Below are 24,323 nucleotides of genomic sequence, written 5' to 3'. Positions count from 1 at the left end.
TTGGGGCATCATTAGAAATGCGGCGTTTCAGGCTGCGGCCCCTTTAATTGCTCGCGCTCTCCGCCCCCTCTCGAGCTCTTGACTCTATCATTGTATAAACAAAGTTCACACAGCTAATATAACCCTCAAAATGGATCTTTATAAAGTGTTTATCATGCATGCTGCATGCATGCATCGGATCATGTGAGTATTGCATTTATTTGGATGTTTACATTTGATTCTGAATGAGTTTGATAGTGCTCCATGGCTAATGGCTAATGCTACACTGTTGGAGAGATTTATAAAGAATTAAGTTTCTCCGTGAATACAGTAAGAAATGATGGTAACTTTAACCACATTTAACAGTACTTTAGCAACATGCTAACGAAACATTTAGAAAGACAATTCACAAATATCACTAAAAATATCATGTTATCATGGATCATGTCAGTTATTATTGCTCCATCTGCCATTTTTCACTATTGTCCTTGCTTGCTTACCTAGTCTGTTGATTCAGCTGTGCACATATCCAGACGTTTTGCCCTTGTGTAATGCCTTGAACATGGGCTGGCATATGCAAATATTGGGGGCGTACATATTAATGATCCCGACTGTTACGTAACAGTCGGTGTTATGATGAGATTTGCCTGTTCTTCGGAGGTCTTTTAAACAAATGAGATTTATATAAGAAGGAGGAAACAATGGAGTTTGAGACTCACTGTATGTCATTTCCATGTACTGAACTCTTGTTATTCAACTATGTCAAGGTAAATTCCATTTTTAATTCTAGGGCACCTTTAAAGGCACAGCATCAAAAAACAGCCTGTTGACCTCTAAAAGGCAGAGAAATTTGGATCTTTTTGGATGTTTCCCTTATCTGACCTATCTATTTCAGGTCTTGGAGTCTCTACTAATGTGCTGATGAGTCAAATCAGGTGTGTTTGATTAGGAAGAGAAAATATGTGTTGGTGTGCCTCCAGGAACAAGGTTGGGAAGCACTGCTGTAAACTAAATTATGACACAAAGTGGAACAAAAACTTTAAATAATTTTATAAGTGTACCTCAGGGAAATAAATACAATGATAAAAACACACAATATGAGCCTTTTAAACAGTTCTTATTATAAACGTATTATTAACTTCTTATTATAAATATAACTTGCTTTGGCATAGCTTGATCTGTAAATATTTCCCTTGAGTCTTGGTAATAACATTCATCAGAAACAGAGAACAGCCCTGAGACACCAAATAGCTTTTCAAACTCATTGAAGACTATCATACACATCATCAGCACAGATGGAAAGATGAAGTAAAGCATTCAGTTACGTAAAGTCTGGAGAAAAGTGACACAGCAATGTGAATGTCAGCAAAATAAAACAAGTCATTTTGTCTGTTTATTAAAAAAAAAAGTTTGCATAAGCTCTCTTTTTTTGTGTCAGAAAGCATAGAGGTGTGAGTAATTGATCTCTCCCAATCTATAAACCGCTTAACAGGATAGAAAAAGCTCATCAGGCAAAACTCAGCTCATATTCACATAACTCAGCGCTTTTCATTGGAATGCAAATGGAGAGAGATGATGAACAGGCTGCCATCTCCCCTTATGAGCAGAGATTAGAGAAGTGCTCTTGATATGAAGGCCTGGAGGCACAATGTCAAACATGATGATTGTTCTTTGTTGCCCTCTGGCAGAGGATCTTTGTGACATTACGTTTATCCTGGCGCAGTGAAAAATTAAGTTGCAGGCATGTATGTGCTGGATCAGTAGTATAATTTATCTTTCCAGGAATCAAAATGTTGGTATTATTAAAAGCCATCATGAAATGTCATCTGCATTTAATTTCTGACATAAAATGTGGCATTTGCAAGGGAAACAAATGGGTAACAAATCAAGTTCAATTTAGTTACAATAGTTAAGTTAATGCATTAGGTATCATGAACTAACAATGAAAAATACTTTTATGGCATTTATATTATAATATTTCAAAAAGTACAGTAGTGTGCAGAAGCTTTAGGCACAAAAAAGGTTTTAAGCCAGTTATATCTTTTGATATAGTGTGTCAATAGGAAATATCCGTTCACATTTCCAAACATTCATTTTGCCATTAATTGTAATAATCCAGTGAGATTTTTGAATACACAAGGAGTCTGACAACAGCCGGTGCTCCACATGGAGATCAGAGAGATGAAACTGAGACAAACTAAATCCAGGAGAATTGTGGCCGTGTCTCTAAGATGCTTGAAGAAACCTGCCTGCAAAGATACAGTACTGTGAAGAGTTTTAGGCACTTGTGTAAAAATGCTGTAAAGTGAGGATGTTTTTAAAAAATACTGTTATAAATAGATTTTATTTAACAATTAACTTATATTAACTCAATCAAAACAATATTTTGTGTGACCACCCTTTGCATTTAAAACAGCTCTTGTCCAGGTACACTTGGGCATCATTTTTCAGGTAGCTTTGGAGACAGGTTTCTTAAAATCTCTTGGAGACACGGCCACAGTTCTTCTGGATTTAGTTTCTCTCAGTTTCATATGTTTCTTCATGTAATCACAGACAGATTTGATGATGGTGAGATCAGATCTCAGTGTGGAGCTCACCGGCTGTTATCAGTCTTATTGTGTATTCAAAAATCTCACTGGATTATTACAATTAATGGCAAAATGAAAGTTTGTAAATGCGAACGGATATTTCCTATTGACACTACAGCAAAAGATATAAATAACTGGCTTAAAACCTTTTTTGGGGGGTGAAAATACTGATGTACCTAAGACTTTTGCACAGCATTGTAAATACAAAAATTACAGTTTTGAACGAAAATGAATTAACAATTAAAACAATCATGTAATTACATATCATTAAGGTGTCAACATAAATTATTAAATTGTTGTAAAAATTGTCTTGTTAGTTAAAGATAACTAATGCATTAAAGTTAACAGAGTCTTATTGAAAAGAGTTACTAACAAAAAATTCAGCCGTGTAACAAGATAGTCAGCTACAAAATAGGCTGTGACTTGATATTACTCTGTGAATTGATTGGATTGTGAAGAAATAGGATACTTAGTTATTTTTTAATACTTTTACAAAATACAAAGAAAAGAAAAGTTGTGTCTGGTGCAGAAAGGTAATATGTTTTTTTAAGATTTATTTCTATCGATTTTTGCCTTTATTGTGATAGGATGTGTGTCTTGGGGGGTCTCTCAGGGTCTCCACTCCATGTAATGTAATGGGACGTGAGACATTTTAGGCAGTTTTTATCACGCTGATGTTAGTTAAAGTGTTTGCTCTTTAAAATAGTTTGTTGTTAGTTAGTTATTTGATGCTATAAAAACGCGAGTTTAGACATCATGATTGACAGCTGAGATTGACAGCTTCTCTGAGCGAAGTAGTCACTGAAGCACCAACAGACTTTTTTCTGGATCTTCAGGAGGAGATTGGAGCTTTAATTTTAATTTCTACATTTCCAGAACTGTTTATTTCCAACATGTTCTCCGACCAATACACCCATATAGGTCATTTGTCACTTCCCTGAAATACGACCCACAGGAGCGTTTACTAAAGTTGCACCCCTATCGACAACAGGACACTTTTATTTTAATGTATTGTTAACTTTTATCTGCGTCATATTTCGGGTTTCGCGTAGCTCAATTGGCAGAGCATTGTAATATATAACAATATGCAATCATGTGATCATACGATCGTGGGTTCGATCACATGATTGTTACGTCCACCGTCTCGTCCAGGTTGTTTGACTGTCACGTGTTCCTTTGTGTTTTGCTCCCGCCACTCATTATTCACCATGGACACTGATTTCATCCCCAGCTGTTTCTGGTTTGTGTGTGTACTTAAGTTCCTCCCTGTCTTCAGTCCAGTGTCCGGTATTGTTGTATGTTACCAGTGTTTCTATGTATCCCGACTCCTATATGTGATTAAACTACGTTATTATTGCTTCTTATCCTGCCTTCCTTGTCCTTGATAGTACACCACCGTAACAATGATATTGTGGTTCCACTTTATGCTCACTATGCGCAGACTTGAGACTCAATGTCAGCGGCATATTGGCACACTGGCGGCTTCACTTATTAGTATGGAAGAGAGTATAGGTGCGTCGTCCATATTTTTTTTTTTACAGCCTATGGCCGGGACTCGAACTCAGGTCGCCCGAAGCGCAACGGCGCTATATTTCGCCACGCTGCCCACAAGGCTATTGGTGCCGACGAAGTTAATATGTTTTGATGAAAGGGTATAATCAAAGTGGAAGCAGGATCTGTCAAGCTCCAAAAAGGACAAAAAAACATCCATTTCCATATGACTTGTTCACTATATTATAAATTCATATGAAAAAAGTGCTGGGCAGCACTTTTATTCCAAAGAGAAAAAAAGTAGTTTTTTGAAAGACACGAGGATGAGTACATTTTTGGGTGAATGGTTCCTTTAATAAAGTAGTTATGAATTTCTGCTTTGAGATGTTGTACATCTGTCTGCTGAGAAGCAGTAGTACTTACTCTCTAGACTTGTGGAAGTTGCAGCGCATCAGGGGGATTTTGATGACCTGGTCTCTGACTCCAACAAATAGCTCACTGCGGCTGTGAAGTATAAGCAGGCTGCGGATTGGCTGCCTCTTCTTCAGAGGGAAAAGCTCAATCTCATCCAGCAAACAGCTGCCCATGGTCTGGTTCAGCGGGGAGAGGACCTTCTTAATGGTGCCATAATCTAGAAAGAGAAATTTGAGAACAAGTGTGTTAGGGAGAATGTAAGAGAGAAGGGAAAAAAAGTTTAGGTGATCAAGCGGGGCATCTCTGATGACCCTGTGAGATTGGAAGGAAATGATGTCAGAGAAGCAGCAGTGGAGAATGACCTCAGACCTCTTCAATCACATGAAAATTCTATGAAGTACTAGTCTGCCACCTGGGCTGTCAACTTAAATTTGGATGTAATATTTGGATCAGAAAGGGCAAACAGGGCGGACTACTCTCTAGAGATGATTCATTATCTTCTCCAAAGGGTGGCCTGTGTGCAGTCAAAAGGAGGACGGAATTATCAGCCGTATCACCATTTCACAAGTTACACATCCCTCTCCAGAACATGTGGTCTGTGTGGCTGAGGAGTCCATGGAGGACATTCATTGGTCTCATAATGTCAGAAAAAGTGAACTGGATTGGTTCGATAAGCTATATAATATCTATTTTATCCTTGGAGTAGTTGCTGTTTTTCTTCTGTTCATGCCAAAGCTGTCTGTCAGATGGTTTATAGGAGCCATACAATGTGTGGTGCAATGAACTTTTAGATACTGTACAACAAGAGCCACTGATTAGGTCCCTGCCCTTGTCAAAACAGGCTTCACAGTGCACTATTTCATTCCATTCAACTGTGAAAATTACAGCTACGTTCCTCACACTTCAAGCTATTATTGTCTGGTATGAATTGAACTGAGGCTAACACTATAAACATTGCACATAAAGGAATGTTTGCCATACCAGAAGATTTATCTTATAGTGCCTCTGAAATATTTTGATCTTGAGTGCACGTCATTATCCTGAAGTCCATGGCAAGTGACTGCGATTTTGAGCTGTTAAAAAAATTAATTCACCCAGAAATCAAAACTCTGTCATAATTTTCTCATCCTCAAGTTGTTCCAAATGTGTATGACTTTCTTTCATGGAACACAAAAGGAGAGATTTTGATGAATTGTGCTGGTTGCTATTTTACATTTAACTACAATAAATGGATAATGAAGCTTGCAAGAATCACCATTTACATATCATAAAAGTGTGCGCAATAATCCAAGTCTTTTAAAGTCATTTGAGATGTTTGTGTGAGAAACAGACCAGTGTTGTTATTGTTAACTAAACCTAAAACTATTAAAAATCGTTTTCTCTATCAGCTAGAAGCACATATATAGCAATAAATAGATACGAATAAATAAATAAAGCTGAAATAAAACAAGATACAAATATTAGATGAAAAACTTTAATTAGAAATGTTGCTTTGACAACTAACTGATATAAATAATGTTTAGTTGAAGTTGTACTAAAAGTACTAAAACTAAAACTGGTATAAATATAGATTAAAGCTGAATAGATATATTAAAAGTAGACTAAACTAATAAAGTGACGAAAGCACATTCCAAAATTACTAAAAACAAAATTAAAATGTTAAAGTTCATTTAAAATATTAATAAATACTATAATAGTATATAAATCATACTAAAATAACACTGGAACGGACTGAATTTAAAGTCATTATTGACTGAAAATGTTTATATTGAACTTTGGTGTGTTCAAGAGATAAGTAGCGATGTCCATTTCATGAATGAATCTTTCTTTTGAGTCATATCTTTTTAATAAATTGGCTGATTCCATTAACAAACGTTCGAAGACTTGGAATATGTGGCATGTACTAAACCCCTAAAGGGACATGGTGATAGAAAAAATACGAGATGGGAGTAATTAATATAATATAATATAATATAATATAATATAATATAATATAATATAATATAATATAATATAATATAATATAATATAATATAATATAATATAATATAATATAATATAATAATATAATATAATTAATATAATATAATATAATATAATATAATATAATAAAATTAATATAATAAATTCTTTCTGGTTCTCGAATCTGATTGGCTGAGAGTCGTGCGATATTCTAGTGATAACAGCACTCCTACCTTTTCACCGTTTGTATCACTCTGCTAGAAGCTGTCATGGCGGCTGAGCAAATCCACCGTATTTTTTTTTTTACAAATACTACACTTGTTGTACCACGAACTCCAGTTTTTAAAGATGCTTATGCGAGAATGTAGTTGTTTAGACCTGAAATATGTGACTCATATTTAATCATTGCTACATTACATTATTACGCCATTAGATGGCAGCAAACTGAATGAGTGAATGAGTCAGTCGCAAGAGACTTTTAAATTGAAAGGGACTTTTAATATAATATAATATATGTATTCATAGGCGGCGATTTATGTTTCTGCCAGTGGGTGCCTCGGCACGATTTCAAAAAATAACTCGTTTCAGCACCAGTTCGCTTCTTATTTAACTCAAATCAACATAAACTGGATGTTTTATTTGCATTATATCCGTGCAGCAAGATGACAATTTCGACCCAAAAGCACATTCTTTTCACGAGTGTTGTCGCAAATCATGCTCTCGCTGATATCTGATGCAAAAAGTGTTTGAGTTTGAGCGCGCGCATGTATCTGATCGAGAGCAGAGCCATTTGTGCTCGCGCATCACTTGGAAACTCTCTCGACGTTTGGATTAAAATATCGCCATAGAAACGGCCTTAAATAAACTATAAAACATGGATCGTGTCTAAAAGATTCAATCAATTTTTTATATAAGTTAAAATCAGTGGAGAATATCTCATATTTTTCCGTGGGTGCTCAACCATTTCCGTGGGTGCTCCAGCCCCCGAGCACGGGATCGGCGCCTATGTATGTATTTCATCGCAAAACAAAAAAGAAACATATTGCAGGCAAACACAAATGCAAAACATTTGCGAGAGAACACAAAAGCAGTAACATAATTTTTCCTCCTATCTCATTTTTATTTTCTTTCCCATCACCATGTCCCTTTAGGGGTTCCATAGGCATATGGACTACTTTGAAAAATGGAAAGATGAAAAAAAAGGCCATTGAAATTTTCTTTTTTTTTTTTCCACAAAGGAATAAAGTCATACAGGTTTGAAATGACATGACATTTTGATAATGTCATTTTTTGGGTGAATGATTCCTTTACTTCCTTCTTTCTTTTTTTGCTATTCCATTCATTTATTCCCTCCTTATCAGACCAGACAGACAATGTGAATGCTGTCGAATCAGCATGAGGCTTTGACTCCTGCCAATAATCGAAAACAGTTGGTGTATTCCAGAAATAAAATCAAAGACGCGCTGCTTGCCCAATTAGCATACAGCTTTTAAACCCTGACTGTCCTGTGTGTTTATGTTGTACAATTTAGCAAGTGTCTCCTTTCCTTTAACAAGTGTTTATTTAACACAGTTCTTAACAACAAGTGTCTCCCTGTAATTTAATTTCTGTTGACAGGTAACTAGAGGTTCAGTGTGCTTCAGCAGTGAACAGGCCAGAGCAGAGAGGCTTGGAGCTTTCTAGGGCTCTGGTCTGCATCTGGATAGCAAATGACAGCTTACAGTACATTTTTTTCTTATGTAAGCACATGCTGCCTTTGATGTTTCATCGCTGCTACGTGTCGAATGCCTTTATTCAGCCTGGTGACCAACTGTTGCTTGCTTCAAAGACCATTGATTCAAGTGGACCACCAATTACTAGAGTCAGTTTTCCCCTGTGCCTTCCTCATGGCAATGCAGAAGTCTTCACTCGACAAAGTTTTGATGGTAAAAGTAACATTCTAATAAGCTGGGTTTAATGAGTAGTCGGCCACCTGGGATTTTCTGACTACTTTCATATTACAAGCTTTAATGTTCATTTCAGAATTTTTTATTTATTTATTTGTTTTTATTTTTGCCTCAGATCTGTTCTTTTAACTATCCACTATTCATATTCTTGTTTGTGAATGGAATAACAAACTTATCTATATATTTTCAAAAGTTTGGGGTCAGTAATGAAAGTCTCTTATGCGGATCAACCCTGCATTTATTAGATAAAACACAGTAAAACAGTAATATAGCTCTGTTTTTGCATTTTAATATATTTTAAAATGTAATTTATTCCTGATGACAAAGCTGAAATTTAAGCAACCTCCCTTGCATATATATATATATATATATATATATATATATATATATATATATATATATATATATATATATATATATATATATATATATATATATGGGACATTGACGAATAAGGTTTTTAAAAGTGTAAAAAAAAAACATAATGGAGATATAATTAATTTTCAGGTTTTATTAAATGTTAACAATGAGATTATGTGTTTTTTTTTTATAATCAATTGACACTGTTTTTTACAAGATGGACAAAATTTCAAAAAGGTAATTTGGTTTAACCAAAATTTTGGTTTTACCGACACATTTGGTTATACCGAATGACAATATTAAACAATGCTAACAGGCTGATATCTAGCTAGCTAGCTAGTTAGCTTGCTAGCTAGCCAGCCAGTAAAAGGACAATCAAACATTTTATATTTAGTACAAGTTTTTAAAATATTACAACATTTTCCATGTTTTATAGCAGTTGTACCAAATGATCTGATGTTTCAGGACATGCATAGGAGCAAGTGAAAACATTAATTTTTCAAATCTCGGTTACATAGGTAACCCTCGTTCCCTGAAGGAGGGAACGTAGACGTACGTCGGACAGACCGACGAATAGGAATCTCGCTAGAGAGGCCAATCTACTTCGAGTGTAACTAAACGAGCCAATGCACATTGGCATGCAATCATATGCATCAGCTACTTGCCTCGCAGCGCGGGTATATAATGAGCAGCAGGTGCGTTGCATCTTCAGGTTTTCGCTGAGGAGCCGAACCCAGCAGGCGGCAGCATCAGCAGGACAACGCCTGTGGCGACGAGACGTACGTCTCCGTTCCCTCCTTCAGGGAACGAGGGTTACCTATGTAACCGAGACGTTCCCATTCAGTCGGTCACGTTCGACGTACGTCGGACAGACCGACGAATAGGAATCCCTACCAAAGCGCCACAGGAGCTGCCCTCTTCCAGCGCTCTGTCGTGAGCCACCTGAACCCCCTTGCCTAAGGACGGTGGGACCAGGCTCACGCAGAGAGGGTCGATCACTGTTGTTCCCAAAACCCACTCAGTGCGACAATTGGATAACGCTGGGAAGCGTAGCCTTACATGCGATAAGGAACGCTGCGAAAGACACGGGCTTCGTTTAGGAGCAGCCGTGGAAGAAGCCATATGGGATCCCCATAAGGTCACACATATGGAACCCAGCCTAAATCCGGTTCTCAAGGATACAACGGAGTATAGGCCTGGCGCCAGACGCTCCGCCACGTCGGCTGCCGAAGGGTAACCGGAGGAGTCAACAGGGTCTGCCCGTAGGGACTCTCTGGAGAATAGAATGCGCATGTAGCGCAGCAAGCCGACACTAAGCCGGGGCCTCTCCGTGCCTCTGACCTGAGGCGAGAACACGGGAGGAGACCGGCTCGACACGAAGGCTATAGTATCTAGCGAACGTGTTAGGTGTCGCCCAGCCCGCAGCTCTACAAATGTCTGTTAGCGAGGCGCCACGAGCCAGCGCCCAGGAGGATGCCACACCTCTCGTGGAGTGGGCATGCAACCTGAGCGGGCAGGGCACGCCCTGAGCTTGGTAAGCCAGGGCGATGGCATCCACTATCCAGTGGGCCATCCTCTGCTTGGAGACAGCCTTTCCCTTCTGCTGGCCTCCGTAACAGACAAAGAGCTGGTCTGAGGTCCTGAAGCTTCGAGTTCTGTCTAAGTACAGTCGCAAGGCGCGAACTGGACAGAGCAAAGCCAGGGCTGGGTCTGCCTCCTCCGAGGGCAGCGCTTGCAGGCTCACTACCTGGTCCCTGAAGGGAGTGGTAGGAACCTTGGGCACGTAGCCAGGCCGGGGTCTCAGTACCACGTGGCTGTCACCCGGCCCAAACTCTAGGCACGATTCGACTGCAAATGACTGCAGGTCCCCTACACTCTTGATGGAAGCCAATGCCACCAGCAGCAAAGTCTTCATAGAGAGAATCTTTAAGTCTGCTGACAGCAAAGGCTCAAAGGGAGCAATCTGGAGTGCTCTGAGCACCAGAGTAAGGTCCCAAGAGGGTATGGAGGGGGGACGAGGAGGATTTAACCGTCTCGCCCCCCTAAGGAACCTGATGACCAGGTCGTGCTGACCAACAGATTTGCCATCTATGTGGTCGTGGTAAGCGGATATGGCAGCAGTATGGACTTTGAGGGTGGAGGGGGACAGCCTACGCTCCAACCCTTGCTGCAAGAAGGAAAGCACGACTCCGATCGAGCATCTTCGGGGGTCTTCTCGGCGAGAAGAACACCACTCGACGAACAGGTTCCACTTCGAGGCGTAAGCACGTCTCGTAGACAGTGCACGTGCCGAAGTGATGGTGTTAAGTACCTCAGGGGGTAAGTCACCTAGAACCTCCGCGTCCCGTCCAGGGACCAGACATGGAGTTTCCAGAGGTCTGGACGCGGGTGCCAAAGAGTGCCCCGTCTCTGAGAGAGGAGGTCCTTCCTCAGAGGGATGGGCCAGGGAGGGGCTGTCGCGAGGAGTGAGAGTTCTGGGAACCAGGTCCGGTTGGGCCAGTAAGGCGCAACTAACAAGACCTGCTCCTCGTCCTCCCTGACTTTGCACAGGGTCTGTGCAAGTAGGCTCACTGGGGGAAACGCATATTTGCGCAGGCCCCGGGGCCAGCTGTGAGCCAGTGCATCTGTCCCGAGTGTCCCCTCGGTCAGAGAGTAAAACAACTGGCAGTGGGAGGTTTCTGGTGAGGCAAACAGGTCTACCTGAGCCTCTCCGAACTCTCTCCAGATCAGCTGAACCACCTGGGGGTGGAGTCGCCACTCTCCTGGCAGCGCAGCTCGTGATAGCTCGTCGGCCACACGGTTGAGCACACCGGGGACATGAATGGCGCGAAGCGACCTCAGATGCTTCCGACTCCACAGGAGGAGATGGCGGGCGAGTTGCGACATGCAACGGGAGCGTAGACCACCTTGACGGTTGATGTACGCAACGGTCGCAGTGTTGTCCGTACGGACCAGTACATGCTTGCCCTGAAGCAGGCCTTTGAGGCGGCTCAGAGCAAGGCGTACTGCCAGCAACTCGAGGCAATTGATGTGCCAATGCAGATGGGGTCCCGTCCAAACCCCTGAGACTGCATGCCCGTTGTACGTGGCACCCCAGCCGGTGGCAGAAGCATCTGTGAAAACCACAGCATACCGGGACACTTGTTCTAGGGGGACTCCTGCCCGAAGAAACAAGGGGTCCGACCACGGACTGAAGGTTCGGCGGCACTCCTGAGTGATTGGCACCCGGAACGTGCCGCGCTGCCACGCCCATCTCGGGACTCGGCCGTGAAGCCAGTGCTGAAGCGGTCTCATATGAAGCAGACCGAGCGGTGTTACAGCCGCTGCAGCCGCCATATGCCCCAGGAGCCTCTGAAAGAACTTCAGTGGGACCGCTGTCCTGCCGTTGAACAAATTCAGGCAGTTCAACACCGACCGAGCACGTTCCTCTGTGAGGCGTGCTATCTGTTCGACCGAATCCAACTCCATACTGAGAAAAGAGATCCTCTGCACTGGGGCGAGTTTGCTCTTTTCCCAGTTGACCTGAAGCCCCAACTGGCTGAGGTGACTGAGCACCAAGTCCCTGTGTTCGCACAACTGATCCCGAGACTGTGCTAGAATGAGCCAGTCGTCTAGATAGTTGAGAATGCGAACACCCTGTTCTCTCATGGGAACAAGGGCTCCCTCCATGACTTTCGTGAAGACGCGGGGAGACAGGGCCAGCCCGAAGGGTAGGACTCTGTACTGATATGCTCGACCTTCGAACGCGAATCTCAGGAATGGCCTGTGTCGCGGAAGAATCGAAACATGGAAGTACGCGTCCTTCAGGTCGATCGCTGCAAACCAATCTCGGGGACGGATGCACTCGAAAATGCGTTTCTGTGTGAGCATTTTGAACGGTAGCTTGTGAAGGCTCCGATTCAAAACTCGCAGGTCCAAGATCGGTCGAAACCCGCCGCTTTTCTTGGGTACAATGAAGTAGGGGCTGTAAAACCCCGACCTCAAATCGGCTGGAGGGACCGGCTCTATCACGTCCTTCGCCAGTAGGACTGCGATCTCCGCACGCAGAACAGGGGCATCGGCATCTTTCAATGTAGTGAAGAGGATGCCCCTGAACTTGGGGGGGCGCCGGGCGAACTGAATCGCATAGCCGAGCCTGATGGTCCGAAGGAGCCAGCGAGACGGACTGGGGAGCGCTAGCCAGGCTCCCAGAGACCGCGCAAGCGGCACCAAGGGGACCACCGGCGTACCCGCCGCGGGGCAGCGAGGTGGAACGCAGGGACGCGGCCCGGGAGGCTCTCTGTGTGAGGCGGCCCGAAGCGGGGTCACAGTGTGCTGTGCAACACTTACCTGCTTCCACGGGTGGACAGAGGGAGCAGTCGAGGTTTTGCCTACCTGCTGCTCGCTGCTGTCCGCTGGCGACAGAAGAGGTGGATGAGAGTGGTGAGGTTCTAGCCCTCCCACTGCTCTCCGAGCCCTCTTCGGACCCGGAGATAGAGGAAACTGCTCTTTTATTGAAAATTTGGGGAACAAATTAATCCCCCGGCGGAACAAAAAGGGGAAACAAAAGATTCTCCACCCGGCCCTCCTCCGGGGGAAGGAGCGGTGCGGTCACCACCTCCTGAAGAGCAGTCCCGTCCATCTCCGGGTCGCCCGTCCTAGGGCCGCTTGGACTTGGCCTTGCCACCCTTCTTCTTAGGGGGTGGCTGGACGGGCTGGGCCTCCCGCCCGCGACCGGCTCCACGACGCCGCTTGGATGGAGGCTGCTGCTGCTGGGGCGTCGGAGCGGGGGCGGCTGCAGGGGGGCGCCCTCGGCGACGGGCAGTCTGAGGTGCCGCCGGCGGTGGAGGTGCAGCAGCTGACCGCCTCGGCAGGATGTGACTGATGGCCTCTGACTGCTTTTGTACAGCCGAGAACTGTTGGGCAAAGTTCTCGACCGCGTCGCCAAAGAGGCCGGTCTGGGACACGGGGGAATTAAGAAACCTGACTTTGTCGGTATCCCTCATGTCCGCAAGACACAGCCAGAGATGGCGTTCCTGGACCACCATGGTGGACATCGCACGACCCACTGACCGCGCCGTAACCTTCGTCGCTCGAAGCGCGAGGTCCGTCGCGGCACGAAGTTCTTGTAGAACTTGCGGATCGTGACCACCCTCGTGCAGGTCCTTCAGTGCCTTGGCCTGATGGACCTGCAACAAAGCCATGGCGTGTAAGGCGGAAGCGGCTTCCCCACAGGCCTGATAAGCCTTGCCGGTAAGATCCGACGAGTACTTACAGGCCCGGGAAGGGAGAGACGGCTCCCCCAGGTGGAGTTAGGGCACAGTTGCATAGCAACGGCCCGTTCCACAGGGGGTATGCGCGTATAACCCTTAGCCGCTCCACCATCAAGGGTGGTGAGGGAGGAGGACCCACTGACACGGCTTCGGGCAGTAAAAGGTGCCGTCCACGTGCCAGTGAGCTCTTCATGCACCTCCGGGAAGAAAGGCACTGGGGTGGGGGGCTGAGAACCAGCCCTTGCCACCCCGAGATACCAATCATCCAACCTCGAGGGTTCGGGACACGGTGGAGGGTTCCACATGAGCCCGACCCTGTTGGCGGCCCGGGAAAGCATAGCCATCATTTCCGGTTCTGAATCGGGCACAGTCGTCACTCCCGAGGGAGGCAGCTGCGCCGAATCATCATCCCCAGAAGCGTCAGGCGAACCCTCCGATGCAGCGATCGACATCCGGTCGTCTTGGGGAGCTCCGAAGGATACGGATGGTACACACCTCTGGGGTGGTCCACCGCGTTCCCCCGGCAGCTCTACTGGCTGCGGAGCGCAAGAGGGGTGAGGGTTCCTAGGGGGTTGGTTCCCCGAAGGAAACACGCTCACCGTGATCCTCAAGTCACCAGCCCCGTCGCCCAAAGCAACCCTCTGAGGAGGATTGGAACGAGGCGTCGGGACCGGGACTCCACCCCTTTGCAGAAAGTGGAGTCTCGACCGCAGCTCTGCGACGGTCATCTTCCCACAATGGGTACATGACTCGTCCACAAACGCCGCCTCAGCGTGCCTTAAGCCCAAGCACGCGATACAGCGCTGGTGACCATCCCGAGGCGCCAGGTAACGACCGCATCCAGAAACACACAAGTAGAACGACATCTTTAAAACGACGCGAACTACTCGTGTAAGCTCTTTCAAGGACTGACTCTTTTAGGTGCTGAAGCACGCAGGGGAAAGACCGCTGCAGCACAGACAGGGAAATGTGCAGCCTGTCGTGTGCACTCTCCTTGAAGGCGCTCTCTTACCAGCTGTAATAACAGCTTTTTAGCGCTCTAGGCGCACCGTTTCACCAGCCGTGAGAACGGCCTTCACGCTGATTACAGCTTTTGCTCAAATAAAAAGGCAAAGAAAAACAAAGGAGAAATCGGCCCTGCTGCTGCGCTGTCCGCAACCAAGAGACGTCTCGAAGAGCAGACTCGTTTGTCTTCACACTCGTGCTTGCAGTAACTATCTTCTTCAGTGTTGAGAAGGTTTGGCTCGAAGCGAAAAGCTGAAGATGCAACTCACCTGCTGCTCATTATATACCCGCGCTGCGAGGCAAGCAGCTGATGCATATGATTGCATGCCAATGTGCATTGGCTCATTTAGTTACACTCGAAGTAGATTGGCCTCTCTAGCGAGATTCCTATTCGTCGGTCTGTCCGACGTACGTCGAACATGACCGACTGAATGGGAACAGAGTTACAATAGTTGATTTGCTTCACGATCATGTCCTCTGCAGGTGTCTTAATGATATCACATCCTGTCACATGATATTGACCGCATGACTTGATCCAAAATGGTCCCTCTATATTTGTTACTCTCAATGACATCATTTTAATGAAATTCATTTTAACAAAGCAATGACTTCTACACATAATTTTAATACTATTTTGCACTATGTTGATATATGATGTTATAAAATCATGAATAAAAATATATACATTTATTACATTTTAAGATATTTTAATTACAAATTAAATGGCTGTATTGGCCTTTGGACGGTTAAACCGAATGACCTTTTGACACTTCAAAATCTTCAAAATACCTTTATATGTAGCAAAATATAATTAAAACCTTTTGGATTCAATAAAAGAAATTTAATTGTAATACCTTACATACTTTGGGACGTCATATCTTTGTTTTTTATTATTATTAAGGCCTTTGGACAAGAAAATGACCCGTCACGTCATATATATATATATATATATATATATGTTTAGTGAGCAATCAGCTTGTTGAAATTAAATTAGTTGAAATAATTTTCACATGTTTGCAAAATATTTGTTCCAAATTTGTTCCTATTAGCCACAACTAATGGATTGCATTAGCAATTCTGCAGCAAGTAGTGTACTATTAGTAGAACATCTTGTGCTGCAACTCCATTAACCTTCATCAATAAGGTATATCTAATGTGGTCCTTATTTTAGAATATATTGCATGTACATAAATGTTACTACTTATAGACCTCCTCTTTCTTTCCATACAGACGTGATGTGGTACTATACCTGTTGCTAGATAAATGATGTGGTAGAGCATGTCTTTGCCCTGGACTACATCCACAGCCACATGGGAGAAGCGCACATTGTCCTCCATGAAGTACGGCACAGGAACGACAGGCTGTACAACCTCATGCATCAGAATGAACTTCTGGGCATCCTGCAAATTCCTCTCCGTTAAGTTCACATAAGAGCCGTAATCTATTGTGCCACACTGAGAAAGAACAAGAGAGATACAGATGATGAGAAAACAGCCTATGGGGAAATACAAAACAATTTTACAAAATTCACTAAAAGCTGTTGGTCTGAAGAACCCAAATAACAAACAGAAACCGTATGTGCTTGTTGTATCATGATTTTGCTTGTTGTATGAATTCATGATAATTTCATCTATAGAAAAGGAGTTAGAAATGTGGCAAGCAGTTGTTTCCCTAAATTATTGTTTCCTACCCTGAATAAGATCTTATATGGAGAAACAAATTAGCTGGCCTCACAAAACCTGCACTCTCTCCAGGATCACATATAATCAACATCAATCAGCTGGAGATCAACAAAGGCATAATTCTACTCAAATGGGGTGCATGCTGGTCTTTCAGGAACAGAATATACAGCGCCACCAATGCTGGAAGCCATAAATTTGAAGCTTGTAAATATAGTCTCAACAACATGGACAAATGCTTGATGAAGATGTCACAGCAAGCTACATAAAGTGGAACTCCTGAAGATCATGAATCCTTGTGGTCCAAAGGGAAAAAAGAATGAAGTAAAAGACTTTTTTCTCCTCACGTGGACTTCAAAAACTTAATTATCAGGTCACAGAGATTGGCTTCAATATGCTAGACGAGAATGTCTGATTCAGCTGATCCACAAAAGAAGTCCATGCTGATCAGAAAGTTTTTAAATGGTTTAGATATGGTAGTCAAGTCATTTTAATGGGGTCATTACAAGGCCCACATAGAATCTGCACCCAATTCCACAGAAAACTCTGAAGATTTGAAGAAATCTGAACACGTCATTCAGAGCATCTGGCCCTTGCGTGTTTGTTATTAGAGATGAAGCATGTAATCGAACAGGTTTTCAACACAATTTACTATGTTTAAATTCATTCCGGATAATTTCACCCAAATTCAGCATAGGAGACGTAAATAAAAAGTCTCCATCTGGGCCTGGTCATGGATCTCACACTGATTTAAAACACTTTTAATTGCCCTAGATTAACTCTCCAACTATCAAGCAATTACCAGCAATTTAAGGTTCATACTTCAGACATGTTTACATTCTTCCATGCTGATCACTAGAGTTTGACCATGACTTTAGATTTCTGAAGAGAGTCTTAAAACTAAATGCACTTCACACTCATTGTGAAGTTGGCAGTACTCCACAGGAGATGAATACAGGCTTTATTAGCTCTTATCGTTGCAATTGTCCTGCCAAAAATGTTATAAGCTGGCAACTTTATTAATAAATTCATGAGCATTACAAAGACATGGAAATGGAGGCAAATTAATGACCGCGAGAGAGACTTGAGCCGTCTCCTCTTCGCGATCATCAACAATACCAGATTTGGGTGTTTGTGGGCTTTGGATAATTAGGAAAATTCACCTCACATATTCTTGTTTTTTCCTGAGAATAATCAGGTGAAAACATGAGGCAATAAAACCAAAAACATCAGTCAACATCTCGTTTTAATTGGGCGCACATAGGTGGAAGCTGAGGTGAGAAAGTCAATTATTCTTTTGGTTGTTTACTGCTGGAGTGTTGCCAAACAGAAAGAGACCTGGCACTCTTCACAAATACAGTTCTATTTGGCAGTAGAGAAACAAATCCCACATTTTTTATTGGTATTAAACTAAAATAAAATGTAGGTAGTCTTTAAAATATAAAATATAAAGTAACCTCCTAAAATATGATGAGAAGTCCTTCTTAATTGTACTAAACAATTAAAATCATAAGTCATCATTTTGACATAATCTGTTAAAGTCATATGCAATCAATTTTCAAAACCATGTACAAATATTTAAATTATTAACAATTTTAATGACCAAAACTTAATATTAAGCCATACATGTTTGTGACAATTCTTTTACTTCATGATTTTATCCCATTACAAAGAAAAAACAACAAAAAAAGAAGTAACATTTCTTTAAATTAAGACCTCCAAAAAGTGCCCCCTACAGCATGGTGAGAAGACAAGAAAATAATTTTCTTTATTTTTAGGTCATAAATGGTAAGAAGTTTTTGAAAGTCTCTTATGCCCACCAAAGCTGCAAAAATATAAAAAATAGAGCTTAAATAACATTATTGTGGAACATAATTTAAAATAATTGCATTCTTCTTTAAAATGTAATTTATTCCTATGATATTCAAGTTGAATTTTCAGCATTATTACTCCAGTCTTCAATGTCACATGATCCTTCAGAAATCATTCTAATATGTTGATTTGGTGCTTAAAGGATTAGTTTACTTTAAAATGAAAATTATCCCAAGCTTTACTCACCCTCAAGCCATCCTAGGTGTATATGACTTTCTTCTTTCTGATGAACACAATCAGACTTATATTAATAAGTATCCTGATGTGTCCAAGCTTTATAATGGCAGTGAACGGGACCAATGAGTATGATTGGTTAAACTCAAGAAAAGCTCAAGAATGTGCATCCATCCATCCATCATAAATGTACTCCACATGGCTCCAGAGGGCAAATAAAGGCCTTCTGAAGCGAAGCGATGAGTTTGTGTAAGAAAAATATCCATATTTAACAAGTTATAAAGTAACATATCTAGCTTCCACCAGACCGCCTTCCATACTCAACTTTTTTGTAAGTTGGAAGGCAGAAGGCGTAGGACGTAGCGTAAGCGGTTTCAACTGCGAGAGGCGTTACACTTTTTTCGTTAGTTGAATACGGAAGACGGTCTGGTGGAAACTATATATTTTACTTCATAACTTGTTAAATATGGATATTATTCTTACTAGTGGTGGGCCGTTATCAGCGTTAACGTGAGACTCTTTTATCGGGTGATAAAAAAAATATCGCAGTTAATCTATTCTCAAAGTTGGGTTGGGAGCTGGGTCTATACTACGCAAGCTATGATGACTTTCACCTTGATAGTTTAGCACGGATGTATACCTAGCCGAATTGACCCTTTGCAAGGACCCGCCCCCCTTAGTTACTGTTGCTTTGTCCGACAAGCCCTGGCGCTGTCACTCCACACGCAGTGAAAAATACATCACGGAGCAAAGAGGACACTGACAACACGTCGACAGACAAGACAGAGCAGGTTACTTATGATATTAAACAAAGTCCCAGCTTTCAAACTGTGTAGTTTTTTTTAAGAAATTCAAACAATAAAAACTGTTTTGTTGCTCTTTATTGTGTCGTGACCATGGTCGTGATAGATTGCTGTAACGCCTCAGCTCAAGAGGCTCGTAAACCGATCATCTCTTACTACGAGTCCATTTATAGCATCAAATAAACATGAATGAACATGAGAATTAATGTTGTTTCAAAAGCGGAAAGATGTCAATATACACAGTTTTTCAAGGTTAACTCCTTCTAACTCCTGACTGCTTTGTCAGACAAAATGCCGGATTACTTTTAGTCATTATTTGGGTAGCACACATATTCTGAATGTCTTCGGCAGAATCCAAATGAGCAATTTTAATCTAGATTAATCTAGATTAATTCCAAGATTAAGGTGAGATTAATCTAGATTAAAAAAATTAATCTAAGCCCACCACTAATTCTTACACAAATGCATTGTTTCACTTCAGAAGGCCTTATTAACCCCCCGGAGCTGTGTGGAATACGTTTATGATGGGTGAATGCACTTTCTTGAGCTTCATATTCGTTGGTCCTGTTCACTGCCACTATAAAGACTAGATGAGTCAGGATATTTATTAATATAACTCAGATTGTGTTCATCAGAAGGAAGATAGTCATATACACCTAGGATGGCTTGAGGGTGAGTATTTTAAAGTGAACTAATCCTTTAAGTAACATTTCTTATCATTATCAATGTTGAAAACAGTTGTGCTACTTAATATTTTGTGTAATATTATCATTTTTTTCATGATTCTTTGATAAATAGAAAGTTCAAAATAACTGCATTTACTTTTCATCTTTAGTAACATTATAAATGTCTTTACTGTCTTAACTTAAATTTGCAACAATTACTCATGATTTAATGTTTGCTATTAGAAAAAGAAAAAAATGAAAAATCACACTCTCTAATTTTGTTAACAGAGTCTAAATATATTTAAATGAATGGAAATTAAAAATCTTGATGATGATAAACAGTCTCTGAAGGTTAAGCACCTCCTTTCATTGATCATTTGAGAATTTCAGGCCCTATTCTGTACCCTATTTGTGGAAAGTTCCACTTAACTTTTAAAGTAGATGGAGAGAATGCATGCTGTCTGTAAAAGTGGCTGTCATTTGCTGGATGCTTACCTGGAAGTCAGGGTTGGGATTGGGGTAGGGCAGCCAAGCAGAGCGTGAGTTCTCCTGGTACTTGAAAGGCCCACTGAACACTTGGGTAATAGCGCTCAAATTGAAGGCGCACACTGCTGATGCGGCAATGCTGTTGCTGAGAACAGAATCAGAAGTAGGCAGTCAGCACACACACAAACACACACACTTATATGCAACACTTTTTCATTGACAACCATTAAAGCATAGTGGATCATAATGTGAAAAATGGATCTGTCCATTGCTGACTGTGAAACAGATCTCACAATACCAGAGATACAGTATAACAGCAGGTAAGCAAAAAACATGAAGAAAAAATAGCAAATGTATAGTGTTAAAATCATAGTGTCCACTTTTACCTCACACACACATAAAACTATGCAATTAATAACCTTTTGCTGACTATGTAGATCACAAAATTGTGTCCTGCTGAAAATAATAGGTCATAAGCTGACTTCTGTGGTTTGAAACCTTTGAACACAACAACAGACACCTAAAAAAAAAAAAACTGTGTTGTGTTCAAACAGTGCTTTACTCACACATTAGTGGTGAAAATCCCATAAAGGAGCTCAAGCTCAGGCAGGAAAAAGGTTCCCTGCAGCTCATTGTAGTTGAATGGAATCTCGCCCGGCCGTGAGCAATTAAGCCTGGCCTTCATAAAGGTGGTCCAGGTGTCCTCCAGCAGAAAACGTCCACCGATGTCGTTCTTGCAGACGCGGGCGGCACGAGAGAACACCGTCCTGCCACAGTCATGCTCCACGGCGTTCTCACGGAAGAAGAAGTAGGTGAAGTTGCCGATGTCATAGGAGGAAACGAAGTTGGGCTCTGAGTTTGACAGAAACGGGGGACAGGATGACAGTGATAAATAACGGATGGCACATGGAGCAGAACCGCTGGCCCATCGAGATGCGTTTATTAATCTTATGCTTAGGTAATGGACAAACTCATTTGTCATGGGAGAAGAGAAAGGTTACGGTGAGAAACGATCAAAGAGGGCTTACTCATTTAATTATCATTCTCCATTCAAAACAGATGAATGCACAAGCTTCTCAAAGGCAAAAAGAGCAAACTGTCATGGCCAACTTTGTAAAATTCAAAGTGAGTAGGTGGTGGTGATTGACTGTGAATTCATTTTCTTTTGTGGTGCATAACACATTTGCACAACATGAAGGAGGAAAAAATTAATTGGAAAAAGTTAATGTAAATGTAAATCAGGTAAAATTCTTCTCTGTCAAGATTCTTTGATAATAATGTTTAAACTCATCAGCTCAGGCAATTTTTTCAATTTGGACGATGATGTTTAGATTCCGATTCCAAGCGCTACAGTTCATGCAAAAATGAAAATTCTTTCATAATTCACTCACCCTCGTGTTGTTCCAAACCTATATGACATTTCTTCTGTGGAATAGAAGAAAATATTTTGAAAAATTTGTAATGTTTTTTTTTTTATTTTTTATTTTTTATGTTCCACAGAAGAGCTTAAGTCACACAGGTTTGGAATAAACTGAGGGTGAGTAAATGACTCACACAAATTTTCATGTTGGGTAAACTATCCCTTTTAAGATGGTTATTTTGTTTCTTTTGCGCCAAAAGCAAATACTCCTTCACAAAAACACCAGTGGTTTTGCACCACAAGCCAGATGGACATCAAATGTTGACTAAAACACTAAAATTTAATTCATTTTTGTGTAGTGTTTATGAGTTTTGAAGATGACGGCATGTCGCGAAACGCATTCATTTTGGCGTATGCCTAATTGTCTAGCTCATATGACTGATGAAGTTGAAAAAAAACAAGCTTGATTTGAAACACACCATTTGAAGTCAACAACAAATTCAATTGATTGATTGATTGATAAAATTGATTGAAAAAAAATCTTTGAATCTTTAAATTCTTTGTTCTGGCTGCTTCAAAACATTCCACTTTGATGGGTCATTAGCCATTGGGGGAGTGTCTTTTGTCTCCCCTGGTGTGAATCACATAAACAATTCATGGCCATCAACACTCCTGCGCATACAGCAGTGGTGACACAAAAACTGACACAATTACATTTTACACAATTGTATAGTAAAAATTCTAGCTTACAAGCTTGATAACTCAAAAGTCTTGTGAACAACTATTCAGTGTATGTTTTATGGCCTTATTGCAGGGACATTTTTTCCCCCAAAACTTACTAACTAAATTTACTAAATCTTTATTTTCAAAAAAATGCCAACATGTACATCTATTTTGCTCACATATTATTGTAGCAGAGCTTGTACTGAATACAGCAAGATTACATGTTGGCCAATATTATAAGTAGCTGAAATAAGCACAAATGTCAAAACATCTCAAGGGCCCAAGAATCACTCAGATCCCTGGGGGTTAAAGGTTCATAAGTATATATATTTTGCTTTTCCAACTATGCAAAATTATTTAAGTTACATTCTTAAAGAAATATGTGCTACTTAAAGCAACCGCTCACCCCAAAATAAAATAAAAAAATCTGTCACATTTGCTATATCATTACATCTTTTTTTCCAACAATGAAAGTGTCAATCTGCATTTGTGCTGCAGTAAGAAAGTCGTACAGGTTCAGAATGACATGAGGGTGAGTAAATGATGATCATTCATTTATAGGTGAACTATTCCTTTAAATAAAAAACTTTTTCATTTTCCCAAAACCTTTAATCACAATTAGTCACTTGATTGCTATTAATGGCTTTAGTTTTTTCTTGTAATGTCATAATTCAAGGAAGCATTTTTCATCTAATAGCTAAGGCATACCATTGAGCCATTTGGAGTTGTATTGAGCAGTACGCAGAGGAGGGAGTCCACCCAGGCTGCGGTAGATTGCCGGGTCCCTGCCGGAAAAGTCCATAGCAGTGGCGGCATAGAGCTCCCCGCTGGAAGTGATGAGGGCGGTGGAATTATGCAGAGGGTTATAGGGACACCGTGCCATCCCACTGATTTGATCATGAACCTCGGTCAGGTTAGTCAGCTGTGTAGAGGAACAAAGAGATTTAATTCAGAAACACTGCAATTCTAAACCTGAAAGCCTAGTAAATATCTTATAAATGAAATACAAAATAAATAAATAAATAAAAATCTAGCCATTATTTTGAGCAGAGAAAATATGTCCAAACATTTCTACAGACGGAAACCTCGAAGAATTTCTAATTTTGTTTATGTGAGGATCTGATGTGGCATTGAAAATTATTTCACTGTTCGAATCATTTATTACTGTGGAAACGCTCGGCCTACTTCGAGCCGTGTCATGTGCTATTTTGTGAGGCGGCAAAAATGTTTATCTCATTACTTGGTTGTCACGCCTTGTGGCGGCTGCAATGGCTAAATGCTAATCATTCGCAACACACCCGTTCTGTCCTTATGTGCAGTACAGCAAAGCCTTGATTCTTGCTTAGCGTGACATTTAGCCAGCAAAGGGAAGCTACCAAGGCAGGGAGGTAATTTCCATTTGTATACAATAAGCACAAGGGATATGCCACCACAGGAAGAGAGTATGACTTTTCATATTGGTCCTTGTTTTTTGACCCGATTTCTGTTCCTTCATGCAGACGAACGAAGACACCCAGAAAGTCACTCTATTTGAACTACTGGAGAAGCCATTAGAGAAACACAT

General features: G+C 41.5%; 1 protein-coding gene across 2 annotated transcripts in view; it reads right to left on the bottom strand.

The window, feature by feature from the left end:
- Positions 1–24,323, bottom strand: part of sema5a (sema domain, seven thrombospondin repeats (type 1 and type 1-like), transmembrane domain (TM) and short cytoplasmic domain, (semaphorin) 5A) — a 180,289-nt gene that overhangs the window by 55,885 nt on the left and 100,081 nt on the right. For both annotated transcript variants that reach the window (XM_067377842.1, XM_067377843.1), the window contains exons 7-11: positions 23,468–23,681; positions 21,243–21,528; positions 20,686–20,821; positions 16,247–16,451; positions 4,482–4,689 (exon numbers count right to left, since the gene is read on the bottom strand). In XM_067377842.1, coding sequence (XP_067233943.1) covers positions 4,482–4,689; positions 16,247–16,451; positions 20,686–20,821; positions 21,243–21,528; positions 23,468–23,681 — 1,049 coding nt within the window. The remainder of the gene's footprint in view (positions 1–4,481; positions 4,690–16,246; positions 16,452–20,685; positions 20,822–21,242; positions 21,529–23,467; positions 23,682–24,323) is intronic.

This window comes from Chanodichthys erythropterus, chromosome 23, assembly GCF_024489055.1.
Source record: "Chanodichthys erythropterus isolate Z2021 chromosome 23, ASM2448905v1, whole genome shotgun sequence".
Classification (NCBI taxonomy): domain Eukaryota; kingdom Metazoa; phylum Chordata; class Actinopteri; order Cypriniformes; family Xenocyprididae; genus Chanodichthys; species Chanodichthys erythropterus.
This window is presented reverse-complemented; position numbering and strand designations above follow the sequence as displayed.